The following is a 19,202-nucleotide window of genomic DNA, read 5'->3' as shown; positions in this document are numbered from 1 at the left end:
GCACAGAATGGCCACACACCTCTACCATAAACCACCTGCCATCTGTTCACAAATATTTGGACAGTAATCTAAAGACTGTAAAACTGGGCCTGCAGGGTTGTCGTCCCATACTCTCCCCCCCCCCCAAGAAAGGGAGAACCAGGTGTTAAATCAACCACACCTTTCTTTTAAAGTGTATTTTGTTGATTTTCAAGAAACACATTTCATCTGCTCTTTCACCGCAAACAAAAACCAAGTGAAAAGGAGTACGGTCTCCTCGTTTGCATAGAGCAATTACAAGTATACATCATGGTATAACACACCTAAATTCTCTCTGTAGCGATTCATGCGTCATCAAAGGTTTTATTCAGGAAGCTGACTTGCTGGCACAAATAAGAAACATAAACCATGTCATCTCAAGTTTGAAATCAATGCCTTTCTGAAAATGTTCTTGCTTTGTGAAAAACTTCCCCCTTTGGACTCCTTTGTGAAAAATTGAAAGCAAGGAAACGCTGGTTGCCAGTTCTGAGGTAATCTTTCCCCAAGAGCGTTTCCCAAAACATTTCCCTTCATGCCCCTCAAGCGCATATTTGGGACAGAGTTTGAAGCTCTCAGTTGAGAACTGATCTCTTGAAGAGCCTGTTATCTTGACACCCTCTCGCCTCTCTTCGTTCTGCAGTCAGGCAAGATGGAGAAGGCCTTCCTCTCCCTTCTTGTCCTCGTGATGGTCTTGAGGTCTTTTGGCCAGCAAGGTGGGTGACAACCTCAGCGGCATTGTTGTGTGTGTGTGTAGAAGTGGGTGGGTGACTTCTGTAGCACAGTCTTGCACATACAAAAGCCCCCCCCCACTTTTTAATGATTTTAGATTTCTGACACAAAATCTTCATTCTTTGTTTATTTAAAGGGGTGGGTTGAATCTAGAAGAGGAAGGTTTTGTTTTTTTTTTAAAAAAGGAAGAAATCAGTGGCAGTTGATGCTTCCACTGCAAAATTCTGTTGCTTCAACTGTCTTGGGGCCAGGGGCGAAGGAAGCTGCTCAGGCGCCTGGGGGCGCATCCGGGGTGGGGGGCAAGCCACCCATAGGGGCAGGACACACCGCAGGGCCTCTGGAGTCTGCCTGCCTCCTCTCCCACTCAGCTGTTCAGCTGGAGGGGGGAGGCAGCAGGGGGACCATTAGGGCATTGTGGAGCCTGTGCAAACCCAAGCCACTGCGTCTCTCCCAGGCCCCACGGTGAGTGCTGCCTGGCGTTTTGTCACACCCCTCAGTGGTGACACCGGTGTGTGTGTGACCCACTGCACCCCCCTTTCTCTTGCCCTGCTTGGAGTTACCTTCCTCACCGAGATGAAGACAAGGAAAGGAGATGAAGACTTCTGCAAAGGAGGCATGGCTGGTGGTGGCGGCGGCAAGTTTTTGGGGGACTCTTAGGGAAGGCAGCCTCAAGAACAGGTGAGATGCAGAGAGAGGCGAGTATCTCATGCTGCCTTTGATGCGAAGGAAGGCAGAAAGTTTTGATAAGCAAGTTGTGACATTTTCTCTCTTTCTCTGTTTGGGATTATTGCAGATATTAATATTGCACAGCATGAAGCAATTGGATGCATAAAAGCTGGCTCCTTTCGGAATGAAAGTTGCCCAGGCTCATAATTAAGATTCAAAGCTTTGCTAAGCAGAACTTCTCCAAAAACAGGCACAAAACTATCAACAACACATTCTAGAAAGCTGTATAAAGTACAATCACTCAGAATAGTTATTTAGCTTCCTAGCTGTAAGCTACTCTGCTTATTATAAAAATTTACACACACACACACACACACACACACACACACACACACACGCACACGTTAATTATCAACAAGTTAGCGCTCAGAGAGAGCTTCAGTACAGTTGTACCTCAGCTCCCGAACGCCTTGGGAGTCGAACATTTCAGCTCCCGCATGATCGAAAACCGGAAGTGAGTGTTCTGGTTTTTTAACATTATTTTGGAAGCTGAACGTTTGACGGGGCTTCCGCGACTTCCAATCAGAAGCTGGACTTCGGTTTTCGAACATTTTGGAAGTCGAACGGAGTTCCGGAACGGAATTCTGTTCGACCTCTGAGATACGACTGTATGCTTCAAAGGAATTTTTCAACATGAAACCCTTAGCAACATACATACATACAGGCATTCTCCATTTCAGTGTGCAATTAAACAATTATATTTAACATGTGGCACCCTTAATTCTCCTCCTCTCACCTCAGGTTCGGGCCTCGCTGGGAAGCAGCTCGTTTTTCCACAGGCATCAGACTCTGCCCACGTGGTTCTGAAGGCCGCCCCAAAGCGGCCCTTGACCAGCTTCACCCTCTGCCTGGCCCATTTCACAGACCTCAACCGCCCACACACCTTCTTCTCTTATGCCACCCGGGGAAGTTTCAACGAGATCATCCTCCTCAAAGAAAAAAACAACGTGTACGGATTTGCAGTAGGGAATGAAGCGGTGACCTTCACGGATCTGGAAAAAAAATCGCTCGGCAGGGAGATCTTGTGCGCGACTTGGGATTCTGCCACTGGTTTAGCAGAGTTATGGGTGAATTCGAAGCGCATGCCCCGCAAGGGCCTGAGGAAAGGGTACTCCATAAGTGGGGAGCCGTCGATCGTGCTCGGTCAAGAGCAAGACACGATGGGGGGTGGCTTTGACATAAACGATTGCTTTGTGGGGGAGCTCCAGGATGTGAGAATGTGGGACCGGGTCCTCACCAACCCGGAACTGGAGCTCGCTTTCCTCAACCAAGACGTTCCTGGCGACTACGTGTTTGACTGGAAAACAGTCGATTATGAAATCAAGGGTTATGTTATTGTTAACCCCGTGGCCTACTGAGGCAGGGGTTACCTGAAATCCAAAATGCTGGTCTAAGAAAAGGTCTCTCTCTGTGTGTGACTTTTCTTTACTTAGCGATTCCTGTGTCGATCTCCGAAGCTTGCTGCAGATTTTTGATTTTTTTTTTGGGGGGGGGGTGTTGCAAAATTCAATGAAATGTGAATTTCAAATGATACCTGCTTCTTGGTTCCTGAATTGTTCTGTGAAGTGCAGTTAGGGTAATACAAACCAAACTAAATTTCAAACTCCATCTGAAGTATCCTCCTGGGACAAGAAGGGTGTGGAAGGAGATTTTGGGGAGGTCTTTTCCTGGGAAAGATTGCATAACAATTGGCAGCTGGGGGCGTTTCTAAAAGAAACTTGACTGAAACAGAAAAAGGTAATAAAAATCAGATGTAATCTTTTCTGGAGAAAGAAGAATTGACAAGAGGTTCGCACCTCTTATATTACCACTTTTGTGGAGATTGTGGAGATTTCGCAGCCCCTGGACTTCTCCTGAGCATGCTGGGCGCCTCATAAATAAGAAGATGTAGGGGAAAGAATGTGAGATGTGATACATAAGTAGCAGTCAAGTACAACATTCCTTGTTTTCCTAGAGTGGACATGCGAGGGAATGTTTGGTCCAATTAGTTGAAAACTTCCTCCTGACTGGGACATACTTCCTTTTGCATGTGACTAGAGGTGGGCGTGACCTTACCTGCCCAGGTAACATGAGGGCAAGGCATGCAGCACACTCTCTTCTTCGCCTCTCTTCTCCATCTTGCTTTCATCTTGTGAGCTGCAGGGACTGCCAGTCTGCAGTCACTGGGATTACTCCCCCCCCCCAAGATGGAGTAGATCCACATGTATATACTTTGTAACTAAGTCTGCCTTCAGGGATCCAACTGTGAACTGATGGTGAGTAAACCTCTTTGACATACTTTACACAAGATTGTGGTGTGCTTATTCTTTTAAGGGGACTTACCAGGAACCTAATATTGAGAGGCTTAAACAAGCCTGCAGCCAGCAATCTGCTGTGTGTTTAAAGGGGAATATAAACTCTGCTAAGTAAAGGAACTTGCTAGCGCGAGTTAGGAAGGATATTAATAAACAATATATCCTCTCCCACCTCCCTGAACATTCCCACAAAGAAATTACAGCTGCCAATGCTCCATTGTTTTTCTTGAAGGTGCCCTCAGCTCTGTAGACAGGCAACAGGGCAGGTGTGAGGCGCACTTTTTCTTTGGTCTCCGAATATGGCCATCCCCCACAACAACTTTGTGAGGTAGGCCAGGCTCTGAGTGGTTGGCCTGAGGTCACATGGTGAGCTTCATGGCAGAACGGCAGTTTTAACCCTGTTCTCCACCCCACATTCTCGAAAATAAGGCAAGGAAGGGAATAACCTCTGGGAGGGAGATGATATTTCTCCAGAAACCTGGAAATTGATGGGATCCTTTGTCAATGGTCTCGTGTATTGTGGTTATGAATGGTGCACATTTGGAAGCAAAATGGTTGAATAAAACCAGACTCTTCTTGAAATAAAAAAATTTCAGTCTCAAAATATGGTTCAAAATATGTGCTTCGAAACAAACAAAAAACAAAACAAAAAATGTTACTTTCAGACAATTGCATAATATCATGTGCTGGTCTCATGACAGGCCTGATTATTTCACAACAGGTCATGCCATGTCATGATAAGACAAGGCATGACAAGACAAGAAAGTTGAACTTCTAGCAAAGTAATGTGTGCAAAAATACATATGCTCAGCTGATGCCTGCATTGATTCATGAAAATACAGTATTTTTCCATGTATAACACGCCCCCATGTATATGATGCCCCCTAGTTTGGGGGACTCCAAATTGAGAAAAACGGATTGTATCCGTGTATAAGATGACCCACAATTCTGAACATAATTTTTTAATTAATAAAACCTAGTCTTATACACAGAAAGTTACAGTAACTTGCAAGAAGGCATTACTTTCGGGAAACCATTTTGCAGAAGTGTGTATATCAGACAAAACTGCGTACAAAGCACCCATATTCACCCTCAGATACTGATGAACTTTCACAAGTACTAAGAAAAAAATTGCAATTGCAAACCGAAGCAGAAATGTAGAGAACGGAAGACTGTAAAAAATGAAGAGTAACCCAAACTGACAGATCCATCCTCCTTCATCGGAAGAAGATTAGCATAGGGCAGGTGGGGGAGGGGAACCTTTGGACCACCCAGAGGCTGCAGAAACTAGAGCTCCCATCGTTGTTGGGAGTTGTAGTTGAGCAAAATCCAGAGGGCCACCCCTTCCCCACAAATCACACAGAAATCTTAATAGGCTGGAAAGTGCTGAGCTCAACAGAGCAGTTCCTTGCTGAGCCAGCAAGAGACTCTCAGAGCGCCACCCTCCTCCAGCAGCAGGGCAAGGCTTGCAAAGGGCACCCGCAAGCTGCTCTGCCAACCGGCAAGAGGGTGTGCGTGAGAAAGACCTTGCCCTTGATCTTGTAAGCCAAGGACCCCCAGCTGATCACGGAGTTGGCTGGGATGCGCTTGTCCCCCATGCGACACATTTCCTGGGGGCTCAAGACCCGTTCCCACATGTAGACGTCGGTGAGCTCGCCTACAAAGGACTGCATCAAGTCGAAGCCGCTCCCCATGGCATCCTGGTCTTGCCCCAGGATGATGGAGGCTTGGGGGGCAACGGCATAGCCTGGCTTCACCGCCTTCCGGGGCAGAGGGTTGCCATCCAGCCAAAACTGCACCACCCCGCTGGCGGAGTCCCAAGCCAGGCAGATGTGCTCCCACGCCGGCAGTGGGGCCGCCCTCTCTGCGATGTTCAGCTTTACCGCATCACCCCCAATGTACAGCCTGTACTGGGAGTGGCTCAGTCGGTCGACGACGATGTCGTTGGGCTCGGCCTCGGTGGCATAAGAGAACAGGGTCTGGGCCCGAGCGAGGTCCGTGTAGAGCCTCATGCAAACCGTGAAGCTGCTCAAAGGCCGCTCCAGCCTGGCTTTCACAACCACGTGAGCTGTGTTGGTTGGCTGCGGGAAAAGGAAGACCTTCCTCTGGAGATCTGTGGAACCATAAGAAGTGTAGAGTTGCAAAGGGAATCCCCCAAGAGTCATCTATACCTGAAGGAGCATCTCCACCCCCAACATTCAACCCAGACACTGAGGTCCAGCGCCGAGGGCCTTCTGGCAGTTCCCTCACTGCGAGAAGTGAGGTTACAGGGAACCAGGCAGAGGGCCTTCTCGGTTGTGGCACCCGCCTTGTGGAACGCCCTCCGATCAGATGTCAAGGAAATAAACAACTATCTGACTTTTAGAAGACATCTGAAGGCTGTTAGGGAAGTTTTTAATGTTTGATGCTTTATTGTGTTTTTAATACAGTGGTACCTCAGGTTAAGAACTAAATTCGTTCCAGAGGTCCGTTCTTAACCTGAAACTGTTCTTAACCTGAAGCACCACTTTAGCTAAAGGGGCCTCCCGCTGCTGCCACACCACCGGAGCACGATTTCTGTTCCCATCCTGAAGCAAAGTTCTTAACCCGAGGTACTATTTCTGGGTTAGCAGAGTCTGCAACCTGAAGCGTCTGTAACCTGAAGTGTCTGTAGCCCGAGGTACCACTGTATTCTGTTGGGTGCCACCCAGAGTGGCTGGGGAAACTCAGCCAGATGGGTGGGATATAAATAAATTATTATTATTATTATTATTATTATTATTATTATTATTATTATTATGATGTCCAATCCCAGACAGGCAAAAGCACTCAAGGAGGAAGGAGGATGTGAAGCAGGGTTGCTGTGGCACATGGCCTGGGAAGAGTACTAAGGGCCAGAAATATAAGCATGGAAGGCCGCATCTTGTTCCTAATGGATCCCCCTTAGTCTTTGAGGAAGATGCTCTTACAGCCATCTGAAAGACTGATTGGCGCTTCTTCGGGTTTACTGGGGGAGGGGGCAAAACATGCTTGCAACTCTTCCACTTGCCCCATCCCCTCACCTCAATCACTCAAGCCCGCCCCCCACTATTTGCCAACTATTCTCTTCTCCCTTTTTCTAGATGACAGCTCCGTGCCATAAGACGGACCTGCAACAGTTCTTTGGTGTTCATGCGCCGCCTGGCGGCCGATTCAGATAGCATGCAGGTGTGATTATAGCAGATTCCATCCTAAAGCTAAAGGGGACCCCTGACCATTAGGTCCAGTCGTGACCGACTCTGGGGTTGCAGCGCTCATCTCACTTTATTGGCTGAGGGAGCCGGCGTACAGCTTCCGGGTCACGTGGCCAGCATGACTAAGCCGTTTCTCGTGAACCAGAGCAGCACACGGAAACGCCGTTTACCTTCCCAGGGGAGTGGTACCTATTTATCTACTTGCACTTTGAGGTGCTTTCGAACTGCTAGGTTGGCAGGAGCAGGGACCAAGCAACGGGAGCTCACCCTGTTGCAGGGATTCGAACCGCCGACCTTCTGATCTGCAAGTCCTAGACTCTGTGGTTTAACCCACAGCGCCACCCGCGCCCCAAGATTCCATCCTATTCGCTTTAAAATATGGCGGGGGCAAGGGGGCGGGGCACAGCTCAGCTTTAAGCGCACGGTGTGCTGCGCAAGCATAAGGTCCCAGAGTGGAGACAATATTGGGTTGGCTGGAGGAACAGACTGATCTGCTCCGAGGCAGCTTTTTGCATTTCGTTGATCCCTTTTATTCCTGTATTTAAGCCTGTGGTTTCGTCTCTTGTTCAAATCAACAAGGCTCCGCAGCGCTTAATTCTGGGTTGTGTGTTCAGCCACACAGACTCTGTAAGTAATCAGGCATTACTGGCCAACGAGACTCTGTTGTTTAAGCCCCAGAGTGGGAGGGAATGGAAATTCTGACATGCAATTTGAGAATTTGGGGTGGTTGGGTTTTTTTGCTGTCGATTTGACATTTGAGAGTTGTATTTGACACCATTCCTGCCTTTCCACGTTTCACACATAGGAAGCTGATATGCAGATCCAACCACAGGTCCAGCTAGCTCAGTACAGTGGTACCTCGGGTTACAGACGCTTCGGGTTACAAACTCCGCTAACCAGGAAGTGGTTGCTTCAGGTTAAGAACTTTGCCCCAGGATAAGAATGGAAATCGCGCTCCAGCGGCGCAGCGTCAGCAGGAGGTCCCATTAGCTAAAGTGGTGTCTCAGGTTAAGAACCGTTTCAGGTTAAGAACGGACCTCTGGAATGAATTAAGTCCTTAACCCGAGGTATCACTGTACTGTTTCCTGACAGGAGCGCTGTAGTGTTACAGAGTCATAGAATTGTAGAGTAGGAAGGGGCCCTAAGGGTCATCTAGTCCAACCCCTGCAATGCAGGAATCTTTCATGCAAGCGACCTTCCCAGTCCTACCTGGAGATGCTGGGAATTGAGCCTGGGAAACTGCTGTACACAAAGAACGTGTGCTCCTTTCCCTAAATATAAAGTAAGCTTCCAGTCCTCATTGTTCTTAATAAAGGGCTAATAATAATAATAATAATAATAATAATAATTTATTATTTATACCCCGCCCATCTGGCTGAGTTTCCCCAGCCACTCTGGGCAGCTCCCAATCAAGTGTTAAAAACAGTACAGCATCAGATATTAAAACCATCCCTAAACAGGGCTATGTTTAGGAACAGTATTGTCCACACTGACTGGCAGCGGCTGTTTAGAGGTTTCAGACAGAGGGGTCCTTCCCAGAGCCACCTGGAGATGCCGGGATTTGAACCTGGGACTTCATGCAAAGCAGTTCCTCTACCCGCTCAGCTACAGCCCTTCCCTTTGGCTCTAATTCAAACCCAACCAGAAACAGGGATACCTCCATGTCTGCCCTCACAATGCGGCCAGTCAGTCCATGCACATAGCAACCACCCACATAACTCATTGCATCTGATCAGAGCACCCACCTTCCTGGGCAAGAGACCCCAATACTCCGGCCAGGATGAGGAGGAAGATATGAAGGAACCCCATGCCGTCTGTCTGCAGAATAAACTTGGCAGGTGGTTGAAATGAATCCTGGACCTGCCTGGATCTGCTCAGCATGTCCTGGAGGAAACCAAGCCCTGGCTGTGAAGTCCTCCCTGGATCTTATCCCTGGGCTGGAAGGGGCGGGCACCTCCACTCTCAGGACAGAGATTAAAAATCAACAAATGCTTTCCATTCGCCTCCCCTAGTCTTATCTGCCTGTTGGTTAAATTTCCATTCCTTCCAGAATGAACCTGCCTCTTTCAAACCCTGAGTGCCAAGAACCTCTCCAGATCATTTTGCTAGGCAAGGAACGCATAGACCCCCACATTTTATGGATCATGATTGGTCACAGTCTGATTTTCACACAAAGGATCCCTAGGGTTGCCATATTTCAAAAAGTGAATAACCGGACACAAAAGTTGTTGAACTAATAATAATAATAATAATAATAATAATAATAATAATAAATTTTATTTATTACCCCGCCCTCCCCGGCCAGAGCCAGGCTCGGGGCGGCTAACACCAATAAAATCATGATGAAAACATAATAGGGGAAAAAACAAAACAAAAACAAAACAATTTAAAATACAGGTTAAAATGCAATTTAAAAAGCAACCTCATTTTAAAAGTAGCCAATAAATCAAGACCATAAGGGGAGGGAAACATAAGGATCAGACTGAGTCCAAACCAAAGGCCAGGCGGAACAGCTCGGGGGGAATGGCAAAAACGACACTGCCACTGTTATACATTTTGCTTAAGGCTGCAGCATTCCGGATATGTCTGGCAACCCTAGATTGGATCACATACCCTCCAACATTTCTGTGATGAAAATAGGGGTGTCCTATAAAATAATAATAATAATAATAATAATAATAATAACACCCCACCCAACTGACTGGGCTGCCCCAGCCACTCTGGGCAGCTTCCAACATATCCAAAAACATAATAAATCATTAAATATTTTAAAAACTTCCCCATGCAGGGCTGCCTTCATGTTTCTTCTAAAGGGCACATAGTTACTTATCTCCCTGGCTCGGGGGTCGAATAGCTCCATACCCTCAACATTTCACCAATGAAAATAGGGCTGTCCTTGAAGGAAGGGAGGGTTTAGCCCTGTCACAATATAGATTGCCTGAGCAGCTTTGGCTTTAGATTCCAATATAGGTTGCTTAAACAGGTTTGGCTTGTGACACTGGTCAAGTAGATAATAGGAGAAGCCACGTAGGCACAAGGGAAAGGCTTACCAAATAAGACAAGGAAATAGGTGAGGAACTTGCTTAACGTGATTATCCCCTTAAGGTAAATGCTTGGTTGGCGATTGGTGATTGGTGAAGGGAAAGGTGTACCTTCAGTATAAGAATGCCTGCCAAATGCCATGTATTGCGGCCAGTCTTTGGAAGTGATTCCACTGGCAGCCTCTGCGCAGATCTCAATAAACTCTTTTCTCTGAAGAGGAAGTTGCTTCCTTGGTGCTTTTGTCCTCTCCTCGGTCCTGGGCAAGCAGGCAAATGAACCCCCCCCCCTAAACTAAGGCTTCATCCTAAGGAAAAGCGGGACATTCTGGGATGAAATCAGAAACCGGGATGGCTTTTGTAAATCCAGGACTATCCCTGGAAAAGAGGGACACTTGGGGGGGTCTGGATCACTGCGAGGGCCTTGTCACCCATCCTGCCAACACACACATTTACGTATTACAGAGAGCTCTCCATTGCCACAACAAAACACACCCAAAAAAGGAAGGAGAGAAAGAAAGAAAGAAAGAAAGAAAGAAAGAAAGAAAGAAAGAAAGAGGCATTTGCAGTGGGGCAGCCTGTTTAAGAGATTGGAAGGAGCTGCTGATTTTAAAAGCTGACAGCAGCAACTTGACATTTCTTTTCTTTTCTTTACAATTTTGAGTAATTACATTTTGCTGATGTTTTGTCTTGTGGTTGTGGAGCAATGAGCAGACTTTGCAGCTTCCATTGGGAGGGGTTCAACCCTTGCCTGTTATCTGCGAGGGTCAAGCCGAGATCAGAGTGACCTATGCGGGGCTGAGATGACAGAACGTTCCCTGCCAGGGACAACGCAAGCGTCCCAAAGGCCAGGAAAATAACGAATCTCACGGGTGCCAGGCTATTAGCTGAAGAAGGCTCACCTCTCTGGGCACCTTCCAACATACAGTGGTACCTCAGGTTACATACACTTCAGGTTACATACACTTCAGGTTACAGACTCCGCTAACCCAGAAATAGTGCTTGCTTCAGGTTAAGAACTTTGCTTCAGGATGAGAACAGAAGTTGTGCAGAGGCGGCACAGTGACAGTGGGAGGCCCCATTAGCTAAAGTGGTGCTTCAGGTTAAGAACAGTTTCAGGTTAAGAACAGACCTCCAGAACGAATTAAGTTCTTAACACGAGGTACCACTGTATAGATGTTTTCAAAACTTGAGCTGTCTCTTAATTGGAATCAGTTTGTCTCCCTTTTCTATGATATTCTCTCGACTGGAGATATTCACACCAGAATAGAAAATCACCACCTACTAACTGTTTTATTTCTTCTTATGACCAAAAAAAGTCATTATATACCTAATTAAACTATGGAGTTTGCTCCCACGAGAAGTAATGATGGCTTCCAGCAGCAGCAGCAGTTTTATTATTTATACCCCACCCATCTGACTGGGTTTCCAGGAGGGCTTTAAAAGAGAAGTAGATGAACTCATGGAGAATGGCTATTGTCAGGAGCCGGCCTGAGGAGGAATGGTGGGAACCAAGAAGAGGAGGACAGTATAGATTTAGAACAGTGGTTTGCAGAAGGTCATAGTTCAGAGACTGCAGAGGAGAGGAGCTGGGAAATATTGGGAGAGACAGCTAACAGACTCAGTGTCTCTTGAAAGCATTCCCGACCCCCCCTCTCCCAGAACCAGGTGTGCCTTGAGGGTAGTAGAACAGAAAGCTCAGAGGCAGAAAGCACAGATAAGCTGGCGCAGGAGTGACGTAGAATAGGAGGGACTGAGGGGGTGGGACTTTACTTGGAGCAACATCATTATCTAAGAGAGATTGCATCCCTTCGTCTCTCTCTGTGAATGTTGAATAAACTACCCGGTAAGAACTCCTCTGGTTTTTCTGCTTCTTGGCATCCCACCGTGAGAGAGATAGGATTCCCTGAACCCTTGACAGCTATCAATGGTTACAAACCATGATGGCTTTGTCCTATCTCCACTGGATTACTGTATTTTAATATTTTGTTGGAAGCTGCCCAGAGTGGCTGGGGAAGCCCAGCCAGATGGGCAGGGTATGTATAAATAAATAAATTAATAAATAATAGGAGGTAGTCTGCCTTTGAATGCCAGTTGCTGGGAATCACAAGTACGGAGAGTGTCGTTGAGCTCATGACATGCGTGTGAGCTTTTCATTGGTTGGCCACTGCAAGTACATGATGCTGAACTGGATAGACGGTGTGGCCAACATCCAGACTTCCTTCAGATGAGGCACACGGAGAAACAGAGCCTAACATAAATAATGGCACCGTCTTGGTGCCATACTAATCCTTGGAAAAAAATGTCTGCTCCTTTTAAACGGACCTCCGGAACGAATTAAGTACTTAACCTGAGGTACCACTGTATATAAAAAAATAATAAAACATCAAACATTAAAAAACTTCCCTATGCAGGGCTGCCTTCAGATGTCTTCTAAGTCAGATACATAGTTGTTTATTTCCTTGACATCTAATGGGGAGGCGTTCCACAGGGTGGGCGCCACCACCGAGAAGGCCCTCTTCCTGGTTCCTTATAACCTCACTTTTTGCAGTGATGGAATCGCTAGAAGGCCCTCGGAGATGAATCATCACCCCCCCCCAGCTGAACAAAAGGGATGGAGACGCTCCTTCATGTATACTGGGCCATTTAGGGCTTTAAAGGTCAGCACCAACATTTTGAATTGTGCTCAGAAAGCGAGGAGCAGATGGGGCTCAGCAACCTGGAAAGGTGGAAGGAGAAGGAAAACTGATCCTAAAATCGCTACTATCTCCACAATCAGGAGAAGAAAAAGCTAAGGAGCAAATCCTACACAAATCTGGAGTCCCTAAGATGGTTGGAGGCACCTTCTACACCTCCTTTCGGCAACTCCCACAGCCAAGCTGGTGCCAACTGTATCGCTCTGCTTGCCTTTGGACGCACGAGTCTGGGATCAAAGGGCAGGTGCTTGCCACATCCCCACACTGTCCTCTCCCCGAGTGGCCTTGCAAGGCTCGGATCCGGGGAGGGTGGCGTGAGAAGAGCACAACAACCACACACTGTGCCCCCTGCCTACCCACGCAGGGGGAGCCCGGCCAGCTGATGCAGCACTCAGCAGGCACAAAGGAGGTGCCCCATGCCACGCTGGAGGCACTGGGAAGGGGGCCCCTGCTTTGCGCCCTCCCATAGAAATCTGCATATGGGGCCACGGTCCCTCTGGCAAGCTATGCCCTATATCAGGAATAACTTTCTGACAGTAAGAGCTGTTTGACAGTGGAACGGTCTCCCTCGAGAGGTGCTGGACTCTCCTTCCTTGGAGGTTTCTAAGCAGAGGTTGGGTGGCCATCTGTCATGGATGCTTCATTTGAGATTCCTGCATTGCAGAGGGTTGGATTAGATGGCCTCTGGGGGTCCCTCCCAACTCTGGGGGCCTCTGGGGGTCCCTCCCAACTCTGGGGGCCTCTGGGGGTCCCTCCCAACTCTGGGGGCCTTTGGGGGTCCCTCCCAACTCTACAATTCTATGCTTCTATGATTCAAGGGTCAAATGACTCAGGACTGTCTTCTGCATACGCTACAGATGGGAACTAGAGTCCAGTTCCCACAAGACGCACACTACCTCTGAACGTGGAGACAAGGGCATACGGCCCGCTTTCTCCATGCTAGGCATAATTTTATAAACTTCTACGTGTTTCCATTGTTCTGTGCTGTCTTTTGTTTGCCTTTTCTCTACACTAAGAAGCCCCAAACTTGGCCCAAAGACATCTCAGTGCTGCTGCTGACTACACACATTGGAACGATTTGTGATATTATTGAACGCCATGATCTTGTTTGCTTTCTGTGACCCAAACAAAGAGGACATTCACCTCTAAGGTTTTTTGGGGTCAACCAGCTGACACAACCATCTTGTCTGAGGGAAAATTTAACCAGTAGCAGCCAACACAATTGTAGTCCCATATGTTGTCTCGTACACACATCACAGAAAGTTAGGCTGCCTGTCCATATTAGACTGACGCTACCAAGTGGCCAAGGACCCCCTTTGTGCTAGATTGTGTGTGTGTGTGTGTGTGTGTGTGTGTGTGTGTGTGTGTAGGGTTGGGCGGAGGGGTCCCCCCCCCAATCTCTCCTGGCTCAGCTGGCCTCCTGCTGGCTGCTGGAACTTTTTCTATTCATAGGTCATAAGTTTATTGTTCTAGCCAAAGGCCATGACAAACTTGTAGCTGTAGTAGCATTTGTAAAATAATACAGAACATACATCCCTAATATAAGCCAACAAGCTGCAGAAACTGAAGGTGGGCACATTACTGTCAAGGAGATAAGTAACTCTATAAAACCTTTAGAAGACATCTGAAGGCAGCCTGAAGGCTTTTTAATGTTTAATGTTTTATTATGTTTTTATATATGTTGAAAGCTGCCCAGAGTGGCAAATAAATTATTTATTATTATTATTATTATTATTATTATTATTATTATTATTATTATTACTACTACTACTACTACTACCACCACCACCACCACTGCTACCACTGTAACTGCCATGGCTGCTCCCTCAAAGGATCCCAGGAATGGTCACTGCCTATCTTAGAAAGCAGCAGAATCGTCTTCTTGTTCAGGCAAGTGAGAAATTCTCATGCAGAGGACAGACAAGATCCCTTCTGAGCACTTTCTGCTAAGGGAATTTCTCTCTTTGCACTCCCCTCCTTTGACCAGAGGATGGCAGTGGTGAGCTGCTAAATTGGAGTCAGCCCAAACTGACAAGTGGTACCTCAGGTACAGACGCTTCAGGTTACAGATGCTTCAGGTTACAGACTTCGCTAACCCAGAAATAGTACCTCGGGTTAAGAACTTTACCTCAGGATGAGAACAGAAATCATGCACTGGCAGTGTTGTGGCAGCGGGAGGCCCCATTAGCTAAAGTGGTACCTCAGGTTAAGAACAGTTTCAGGTTAAGAATGGACCTCCGGAACGAATTGAGTTCTTAACCTGAGGTACCACTGTATAGCTTCTCTCCTCCTTTCCCCCCATTTTAGGTTACCTTCACTCAATTTCTGCATCAGCAATTAACACGTGTGTTTTTGTAAGAAGTTTCTCCCAACATAGCACAAGTTTGTACATTATTTTTACTCAACGGACACATTTATGGCACACAATTTTTGACTGTGAGGATTTGCAACTTTGAAATTGATGGAGAAGTGTAAATCTTGAAGGAGAGCTCTGTTTCTGTTTGCATACTGGTTCACAAATTGCAAATTGGAAAGATTTGTGTTCGAATCAAACTGAAATTATTTCTCCCATCAGGCTTACCTTTCATGCAACTCAGGTCTCAGTGCTAGTTTTTAGATTTGGGGGAGTTAGTCTAGCTGTATCTGGCAAACACACACTTGGAATAACTTCTGCTTAAAATGCATCAGATTGGTGGGGCACCTGTAGTCTTCCCAAATGTTGCTGGTCTTCAACTCCCATCACCTCTGACCATTAGTCCTGCTGGCTGGGGCTGATGGGAGTTAAAGTCCAGCAAAACCTGGAGGGCTATAGGTCCCTAGCTCCCCAAACACGTAATGACCAATCATTACCGGCCTCTGAATTGACTCTAAGGTCTTATTGGTTTGCAAAGCCCTCCTCTTCAATTAGAATTTTCTTGTGGCACCGTCTATATAGTGTTTCTGCCTTTTAGGATTCTTTTATTTAATTTTATGGCAATCCACAAACATTTTAAATAAATAAACTTCCCTGGAACACTCCATGCCATATCAGACAGGCACATCGGTTGCACTGTTTTCGATGTCTGCTAAAAAAAATATGTTTTCGTTTGTTCAGGAGACCCTACCCAGACAAGGAATCTCATTTTATATTGGTTTATTAAACGAAAACGTCTCGGAAAGGAGGTGGGAGAGAACATTACATTTCAGTTAGAACCACACCAAATCCAGAACAGACCCAGCAAAGCAGCAGCAGAACACCTCAGCGGCAAAACGTCATCCGGCAAATCATCGTGTGGATGGCACCGAAAGCAGATTTGTAAACACACGCTTGCCTGGTCACCTTTGGCGAGCGAGATGTGTTTCCAGGTGACCAGGAGGGGGAAGCTGCAATAAACCAAGTGGATGAGTGGAAGTTCACAGCTTGTTTTTGTTTTCCAAAATGCTCAGTGTGCCACACAACAGCTCGGTGGCCAGGTGAGTTAGAATTTGGGACAGAAAAGGCTGATTACTCTGCTTGGGAGGCTGAATTTCCTTCATTTCCTTTACCTCAGCCTGCCCTTCACCACCACGTCTCCCTTGATTTCATAGTGCAGGTTCTTCCAGCCCAGAGCGCATCGGGGCAGCTGCAGATCCTGGTAGGCTGACCGCATCTTGTGAGGAGACAGGAGGAAATCCCACATGTAGACATCCGTCAGTTCTCCAGAGAAGGAGTTGTAGGAGTCATAGGTGCCCCCAAAGCGGTCTTGCTCTTGGCCCAACAGGATGAAGGCCCCGGAGCCAACCACGTAGCCTTTCTTCAAGCCTTTGCGTGGCCAAGGCTTGCCGTTCATCCAGAACTCGGCGATGCCGGTGGCCGATTCCCACCCAAAACAGACATGCTCCCAGTCTAGGGTGTCCTCTGGGACTTTGAAGGACAGGTACTCTCCACCGATGTACACCCGGTATTCTCCCCGCTTGGGCTTGAAGATCAGGATTTCGTTGTCCTCAGACTCAGTGGCGTAGGAAAAGAGGCCATAGGGCCGAGTCAAGTCCGTGTAGGACCTCAGGCAGACGGTGAGGTTCTGCAACGGCTCCTTGGGCAGAGGCTTGAGGATGATGTAGGCCTCACTAGGCTCCGTGCGGAAGACAAAGACTTTTCTGGTTAGATCTGTGAGGAGACAAGGAAAGAGAGAGACACAGGGAAGAAAGGTTGGGACCATTTCCTCTCTGACAAGGCTCCTGAGCTTTCCCCAGCAGCATCATTGAAAGGGGTGGATTCCAATGCATGAAGGAAGTAAAATAATAATAATAATAATAATAATAATAATGCCATCCATCTGACTGATTTGCCCCAGCCACTCTAGGCAGCTTCCCACAGAATATAAAAACACAGTAAAACATCAAACATTTCCCCTAAACAGGGCTGCCTTCAGACGTCTTCTGAATGTCATATAGTTGTTTATCTCCTTGACATCCGATGGGAGGGCGTTCCACAGGGAGGGTCCCACTACCTAGAAGACCTCCGTAGATTTTACCAGGTTCTCCACACATGATTACAAATCCAATTGTGGCTCCTGGTGAGCTGTGATTTAAGGTGAAGCGTTCAGGCCGATATGTGGCACAAACAAACATAGAATCATAGAATTGGAAGGGACCCTGAGGGTGATCTAGTTCAGGGGTCTGCAACCTTTAAGACAAAAAGAGCCACTTGGACCCGTTTCCGAAGAAAAAAACCCTGGTAGCCACAAACATGCGCACCGCTGCCCTCTGATCTGACAGTGGGCGGGAAGGTGACGTCGGGACGGTGCGTGACTAACGCACGCACCGCCCCATGTGACGTCACAGCCAGTACAGCGCCCGCCACAGTGGGGAGTGTCGGGGGTCACAATGCGCCTCCTCCCCTCGCCAGTATCCGCCCCGGAGCCGCGGCAAAGGTGTAAAAGAGCCACATGTGGCTCTGAAGCCGCGGGTTGCTGACCCCTGATCTAGTTCAACATCCTACAATGCAGGAACCACAGCTAAAGAACCCTTGAAAGGTGATCACCCCACCTCCAACGAAGGAGAGCCCAAAACCTTACCAGGTAATCCTTTCTCAGCTGAACAGATAAACAAAAAATCTGAGCAGTTTTTGGAGTCTGTTGTAGTCATATTGTGTGTATCTGCCGCTTCCCCCCATTGATTCATGGCATTTGCTTAACAAGATTTATATATATATATATATATATATATATATATATATATATATATATGCTTTCGTAGATTTTCACGGGTACAGGAATGCAGGTTTTGGTGTCTTCGGGTGTCTTCCCGTGACACCCCTACTCTTACACGGGAAGACACCCGAAGACACCAAAACCTGCATATATATATATATATATATATATGCTTTCGTAGATTTTCACGGGTACAGGAATGCAGGTTTTGGTGTCTTCGGGTGTCTTCCCGTGTAAGAGTCGGGGTGTCTGTGCGACGTTTCGACGAGGTCTCACTCGTCATCTTCAGGCTGGTGCTTTCGGCTTCTTGTTATGCAATTAAAGGTTTCTTTTCCGGTATCGCTTGGGAAACTGCGTCAGACTTAGCACTCGATTTATCCAGCTACGCAGACTGCGGAGGCCGTGCTGGATAAATCGAGTGCTAAGTCTGACGCAGTTTCCCAAGCGATACCGGAAAAGAAACCTTTAATTGCATAACAAGAAGCCGAAAGCACCAGCCTGAAGATGACGAGTGAGACCTCGTCGAAACGTCGCACAGACACCCCGACTCTTACACGGGAAGACACCCGAAGACACCAAAACCTGCATATATATATATATATATATATATATATATAGGATATGAAAAATACCAATAAAAAGCAAATTTTAAAAACAGACATAATAAAGCTGTCACAAATATAATAATTAGTATCACAATATTATTCATGAAAATGGCCACAATTGCAATGGTTTCATTACTACTACTACTACTACTACTACTACTACTATACTATCATCATCATCATCATACTCAAAGTAAAGCCATTCATGGACATGACTAGCTTTGGTCCATTAATTTCAGTGGGTCTACTCTGAGTAGGACTAACGTTGGCTACAAGCCTATCTTCATCATAATTTTAATTGTCAGAAGGAGATGTCATAAGATGACCACAAAGGATAAGCTGAATAAGCTACTAACCTTCCTGGGCAGCAGCCTCTGACAAACCTGCAAGGATGAGGAGACAGACCCAGCGGGAGTCCATCTTCAGGGCTATCCAAAATTGGGATTTTAGAAAAAGTGCAAGCGGAACCTGATCGCGGGAGGGAGAAGCTGCAGCCTCTGCAATCATCAGTGACCGTCTGCAAATCACAGAAACTTTGAGGGCCATGTCTAAATTTATCCCTGCATTGAGACAGGCGGAAGAAAACAGCTCGCCAAAGGCTGAGTCTGCAATTGAGCAACCCCTTCTCAGCTTCCAGAAGCTGCAGAAGAGAGGCAGGCGGCTGCTTGACTCCTTAAGGAGGTAAGAAAGAGCTCAGCTGCTGGATCAGGCCA

At 47.0% G+C, this 19,202-nt stretch overlaps 3 protein-coding genes across 3 annotated transcripts; 1 reads left to right on the top strand and 2 right to left on the bottom strand.

The window, feature by feature from the left end:
* The first annotated feature begins 443 nt into the window (after positions 1-443).
* Positions 444-3,760, top strand: LOC309520875 (mucosal pentraxin-like). Its single transcript, XM_082202851.1, has 2 exons — positions 444-731; positions 2,215-3,760. Exons 1-2 carry the CDS (start codon positions 668-670, stop codon positions 2,829-2,831), a joined length of 681 nt encoding a protein of 226 aa, XP_082058977.1. The 5' UTR covers positions 444-667; the 3' UTR covers positions 2,832-3,760.
* A 687-nt stretch (positions 3,761-4,447) lies between these two features.
* LOC309521251 (serum amyloid P-component-like) lies at positions 4,448-8,940 on the bottom strand. Its single transcript, XM_082203557.1, has 2 exons — positions 8,725-8,940; positions 4,448-5,880 (listed from the first exon to the last, which is right to left on the bottom strand). Exons 1-2 carry the CDS (start codon positions 8,858-8,860, stop codon positions 5,198-5,200), a joined length of 819 nt encoding a protein of 272 aa, XP_082059683.1. The 5' UTR covers positions 8,861-8,940; the 3' UTR covers positions 4,448-5,197.
* Positions 8,941-15,829: 6,889 nt separating this feature from the next.
* Positions 15,830-19,142, bottom strand: LOC309520870 (mucosal pentraxin-like). Its single transcript, XM_082202845.1, has 2 exons — positions 18,846-19,142; positions 15,830-16,839 (listed from the first exon to the last, which is right to left on the bottom strand). Exons 1-2 carry the CDS (start codon positions 19,033-19,035, stop codon positions 16,235-16,237), a joined length of 795 nt encoding a protein of 264 aa, XP_082058971.1. The 5' UTR covers positions 19,036-19,142; the 3' UTR covers positions 15,830-16,234.
* Positions 19,143-19,202: the final 60 nt, after the last annotated feature.

Source organism: Podarcis vaucheri (assembly GCF_965113315.1).
Source record: "Podarcis vaucheri genome assembly, chromosome: 16".
Taxonomy (NCBI): domain Eukaryota; kingdom Metazoa; phylum Chordata; class Lepidosauria; order Squamata; family Lacertidae; genus Podarcis; species Podarcis vaucheri.
This window is presented reverse-complemented; position numbering and strand designations above follow the sequence as displayed.